The sequence below is a fragment of the Chrysochloris asiatica genome, unplaced genomic scaffold (assembly GCF_000296735.1).
Source record: "Chrysochloris asiatica unplaced genomic scaffold, ChrAsi1.0 scaffold00041, whole genome shotgun sequence".
Classification (NCBI taxonomy): domain Eukaryota; kingdom Metazoa; phylum Chordata; class Mammalia; order Afrosoricida; family Chrysochloridae; genus Chrysochloris; species Chrysochloris asiatica.
The window spans coordinates 14,817,711-14,823,330 of NW_006408559.1; the positions used below are offsets into that span (position 1 = coordinate 14,817,711).

A 5,620-nucleotide genomic window follows, 5' to 3' on the forward strand; every position below is an offset into this window, starting at 1 on the left:
CCCAGGGGCCCACCTCTGCTCCGTGAGGCGTCCCTGTCCCCCGGGCCCAGCGCTGACCCAGGGGCCCACCTCTGCTCTGTGAGGCGTCGGTACTTCTCCCGGTCGGCGTTGTTGATTTTCAGCAGAGGCTGCAGGTGGTCGTGGTGAGTCCTCACGTTCTGGTTGTCCACGTAGACATCATAGAGCTCCCGTTTCTCCTCGAAGATCTTCTCTGTGGTGCCTGTGGGGGGAAGTGAGGGGTGCCTGCTGACCCTGGGGACAAGGAGGAGGGGTGCCAGCCCGCCCCTGGATGCAGAGCCACGGCAGTGCTGGGGGGAGGGGGTGCCCACACTTACAGGCTACGTAAGACATCTCCACCTCCAAGCTGTCGATGTCGGTCACATTCACGTAGAAGAAGGGTTTGGACTCGGGGATGGTGCCCCCAATGCCAGGCAGAGAGATGTTGGCCAGGCAGCAGCAGCAGTACACTGTGGGGCAGCGGGGGGCTCAGCCAGCTCCCACCCTCTGCCCCTCGAGCCCAGGCCAGCACCACTCTGCTTTCAGCCCTGGGCACTCCTGAGGTGACGGGGCCTCGTGTGGCACCATGGAGACATGCTGGTCAGGTCCCAGAGACAACATCCAGCCTGTCTCAGTAGATCCATAACTGTGGGCCTCCTGCCTCTGCACCCAGCACCTTTGGGCTCCCCCGCCACACCTGCTGACCCTGGTGTCCACCTGCTGTGTGGCACGTGCAGCCTCTGCTCCCAGCCCCATGACCATCAGTACCATGAATGAGACATGCTCGTCTTAAACCCCAGCCCGAAGGTCCAGCCCCAACCTCACCGGTGGATGATCCCCTCACACCAACCTTATGTGACAGACCCCCATCTTGTCATCCTAGACTCCCCTCCCTTACAACCTCACATCTACCAAACACCAGGTTTTCCCATCTGGATTCCATCCTCTGCTTTAAGGCAGCCGCTCATCTGTCAGCAGACCACCGGATCCATCCCCTGCTCCAGCTCCTCCATCATCCCAGAACCCCCACTCTGAAGCCCAAACCTGACTCTGACAAAACCCTTCTGCTTGGGGTCACCACGGGGAAGAGCCAGCAGTGTGCTCCGGGAACCCCCGGCAGTGTGCCAGGCTGCCTTCTAGTTACCTCGATAGCAGACAACGCCCACAGGCGGCGGGGAGAAGATGAGGATGCGTTTCCGTAGTAACGCAAACTTCCACAGGGTGAGGATCCGTTCTCCGAAGAACTTGATGAACTGAGACATGCAGCCGGCCGGGTGTGTGATCTGGAACACAGAGCCGGAGAATGGATGATTGAGAGAAATATGGCCCGAAACAATATTCAGTGCCGGAACATGATAAACACCCCAAACCCCAGTGCAACCACACAGATCTACACAAAGTGCTACTTTTCCCTTGAAAACGCTTAGACCGGGACTGTTCTCATCAGATGCCATGGAGTTGGTTCCGGCTCACAGTGATCCCACGTGCAACCTAAGGAAAACACTGTCTGGCCTGCACAGCGTCATGGCTGTTGTGTTAATTGTAAGCCCATTGTTGTAGCCACCGTGTCAGACCCTTGTTGAGGGTCTTCCTCTTTTACGCCGACCCTCTATTTTAGCAGGCATGACTTCCTTCACCAGGGGACTTGTTCCTCCTGATGACAGAAACAGTAGCCCCCTGGCACATGAAGCTTGCATTTAGGGATACTTTACTGGGGACACTGTTGTAGAATTCTCGCCTTCCATGCAGGAGAGCCAAGTCCCATTCCCAGCCAATGCACCGCCGTAGCCCCTCACCGTGCCCCATCTGTCAGTGGGGTGGGGGCTTGTGAGTTGCTACGATGCCGAACAAGCTTCGTTAGAGCTTCCAGACTAAGACAGACGAGGAAGAAGGGTCTGGCATTCAATGTCTGAAAATCAGCCCATGAAAATGTACTGGGCACAACGGTCCCCCCTGAATCAATCACATGGTGGCACAAGGTCGGACACAGCTTCATTCCTTTGTGCATGGATTGGCTGGGAGTGAGGAGCTGACTCCACCACAGACGTGCCAAGGGCGCAAAGCTGAATTCAATTTTCTAGAAGTGTCTGCAGTAAAAACGCACCTCGATGAAAAAACTCAACTCCAAACCCTGACTGGGCACTGGGAGGGCACAACAAGCAAACGGCCCCAGCTGAGCTTGTCAGGCAAGTGTGGGAGACCACTAGGTCCTGCATGCCCACCTGCCTCCCTTGCCTGCTGACCCCAGCTTCCTCAGAGCCAAGATGGTCTGGGAACTCAGGCCCCGGACAGGCTGAAGCCCCCTCTCCACTGCCATCTGCAGACACAGGGGCCCTGGGAACGGGTATTCACGTTTCCGGCTCACTTTCCTGATTGGTGAAACAAGGAGACATTCCTGTAGCTCGTGTGGCTGCAATGACACAAGGGAGGCCACACAAAATGCAGGTGGCCCTCTCTTTCTTGCCTTCAAAGATACTGTGTACATTAAAAATGGAAGGCTTCTGGCAACCCCGCATCCAACAAGTCTAGTTGTTCTCAAAACACTCCAAGCTTTTCCACAATGCCACTACAGATTTCTGGAGTCCTGGTGTGGCACTGCGGGTTAAGGTGCTGGACTGCAAAGTCAGTTTGAACCGTAAGGTTGGCAGTTCAAGCTCACCAGCTGCTCCTTGGAAACTCTCTACAGGGTTGCTATGGGTCGGAGACAACCTGATGGCTGCAGACTTCATGGATTATAGGCTAGTGTGAACGTAACCTTTACACGCACTAAGAAACCAGAACTTTGTGTCGCTCACTTTATTGTGAGATGTCTGGCACGGTACCCGCAGCGTCTCTGAGGTACGTCAGACTCCAGGTGAGGCACGATAGGATCAGCACCAGACTAGGAACCACAAGGTCGGCAGTTCAAACCCACCAGTTGCTCCTCAGAAACCCTATACAGGGTTGTAAAGAGTCGGGTTCGACAGCACTGATCAGCAACAACAATTGGTCTAATATGTGGCCACCCCCACTGTCCCTGATTGGTCATGCTTCTCTGGTGCCACTCCATGTGACTATTTTACAAGTCACAGTGTTGTCCCCACCAGGGACCCTCTGGAATGAGCCAACTCAGGGACACAGCCAGGCCAATAGGGGGCACCCAGTCCTGAGACTGGAAGGTTGAGATGGGCCCTCGGGCTAAAGTCGGCATCTTGCACTTCCCTCCTCACTACACACCCAGGAGGCTCCCTCCTCAACCAAGATGCCTCCCCAGGGGTCTCCCTTCACCTGATTTCTCTACAGGGTGGCCCTGGGTGTGTCTTGTGAGCAGGCACAGGAAGGGAAAAGGCAAGAACTAGCTTCCTGCCCGGGTGTATCTGTATCTGCCAACACCTCACACTTGGCCAGGTTTTTGGTTAAATGTGAACAGACATAGTCTTGTGACAAAGCACTTCAGAAAAAAAGACACAAAAAAGTAGTATTTTAAAATACCATCAGTAAGAGAATACTATGCCTGCTCATCCAAAACATCATTGTTCAAAGGTCCAGCTTGAAATGACCTGACGGAACCAACAGACTCAAATCCAACCTCTTCCCTTCCTGGACCCACCAGCACCGGCCGGCCTCTCATACACAGCTCTGTGCTGTGCTGTCTAAATCTCAGCAAACCCATAATTGAAGACAACTTGCCCTAAAAGAACCTAATGCTCACATTACACGCTTGTTCCCATCCTAGTCTCCTGAAGGCAGAGGCCAAGCATATGTTCCTAATTAATTAAAAACTCATGCAGACTACCGGATCAGCCACAGTGCATGCTGAGAGCTGACCGACCTCACCTTCATCTCGGGGTACATGTACCGGTGGATGGAGGACAGCCAGTAGACGGGAGGCAGGCGGCTGCCTCTCCCTGGACCAGTGTGGAGCACCCCTTTCTTGTCCTCGTAGAACGCAGCCAGATGAGAATAGTGTCCCGGCGTCTCCAGCTGGTGCCTGCATAGCACACACACAGGGACACATGCACATCCACACAGAGAGACGGTGAGAACAGTGCTGGACACACACACCCTGCCCCTAGTCACAGCACGAACATGATCCCCAACACCCCACTTTTGGGGCCACAGAAGGGCCTCAGGAAAAGCTTGTATGTGGGCCTGGCACACTAATGGTGCCATGTCACAGTGCCCTTCTCTTGGGAAACAGACAAAATTAACAGACCGTGAGTAACACCTATTGTTCTTGAACGAGGTACAAAAAACAGCATGTACTTCCGGGAGAATGGTTGTCCACTGGGGAAAAAAACTGTGAAAGCTACACAGCTCTGCTGAAAGCCACTTTGTCTGGGAACTAAGCTTGTTTCCTCTCTTTGTTGTCAGAAAGACAAAAGAGAAACACCCACCCTAACATCTGCCCTAAGGAGCGTTCGTCATGATTGGATGGACTCCTACTTCAGCACTAAAGAGCATCTGAATGCACCTGGACTCCTGGCTTCACTGCACCGTTACCCACAAGAGCCAAAAGGTGACAACACCCTAGTGTCCACCAAAAGATGAAATTGATCAACACAATGTGGGCCATCCAGAAAATGGACTAGTAGTCAGCCACAAAAAGAAATGAAGTCCCAAAACACACTACAACATGGGTGGACCTTGAAAACAATAAAGAAGTCAGACATAAAAGGGTAAATACTGTCGGAGCCCACCTAGGTATAAAGGGCGTACTATGGAGGTAATGCTCATTCGTGGTTCCCAGGTGCAGAAGGAAGGGAGAAGAGGGAGGTGTTGCTTACGGGGCGTGGTGGTTAAGGTTCTGTGTTTCCTTGACTGGCCAGTCTCTTGGTGGTCCGCCAATGAAGATGGAGCCATCCCTTGAAATCTAATGTCACGTCATGACTACCCTGATGAGCTCTGTGGTGAGCAGCCACTCAATTGAAAGAGGTTTCCTCCGAGCCAACGTACTGGACACTGAAGCAAAGCTTGCTTGCTTCCTGCTAGGTCTGGATCCATCTGGTTCGTCATCTGATCTGCAGCACTATGGCCTTGAACTAGTGGCCTGGGAGTCATCTGCAGCCTGTCTTCTTACCTGCCCAACTTGCCTGCCAGCTGTCTGACCATCTGACCCACAGTCTCAGGGCTGGCTTAACCCTACAACTGTCAGAGGCATTTCCTGGCTAAAAACGTCTCGTTGCGTGTGTATATATAAGCTTCACTGACCTGGCTTCTCTAAAGAGCCCAGATGAAGACACGGACACTGATGTCCTGTTAATGGTGATGGATGCCAGTGCTGATCGTCCAACATTATGAAAATACGCAATGTCACTGAATTGTACATGTGGGACATGTGGAATCTGTAAACGTTCTGATAGATATGTTGTTGTTTAGCGCTGTCAAGTCATTTCTGACTCATAGCAAGCCTGCACAGGATTTCTGAGGAGCAGCTGGTGAGCTTGAGCCGTCAACCTTGCTGTTCAAACCGACCTTACGATCCAGCGCATTAGCCTGTAGCAACACATCAGGACTCTCTCTCTCTCACTACATATATATATATATGTAGTGAGCAAAGTTTTGCTAAAGGTAATACAGAAACGACTGCAATCATACATTGACAGAGAACTTCCAGAGGTTCAAGCTGGATTCAGAAGAGGCC

At 52.7% G+C, this 5,620-nt stretch overlaps 1 protein-coding gene across 1 annotated transcript in view; it reads right to left on the reverse strand.

Moving 5' to 3' along the window:
• KIAA1147 (KIAA1147 ortholog) overlaps nt 1-5,620 on the reverse strand; it is a 42,231-nt gene that overhangs the window by 1,350 nt on the left and 35,261 nt on the right. The window contains exons 4-7 of the mRNA XM_006861178.1: nt 3,814-3,967; nt 1,142-1,280; nt 336-467; nt 70-220 (exon numbers count right to left, since the gene is read on the reverse strand). Coding sequence (XP_006861240.1) covers nt 70-220; nt 336-467; nt 1,142-1,280; nt 3,814-3,967 — 576 coding nt within the window. The remainder of the gene's footprint in view (nt 1-69; nt 221-335; nt 468-1,141; nt 1,281-3,813; nt 3,968-5,620) is intronic.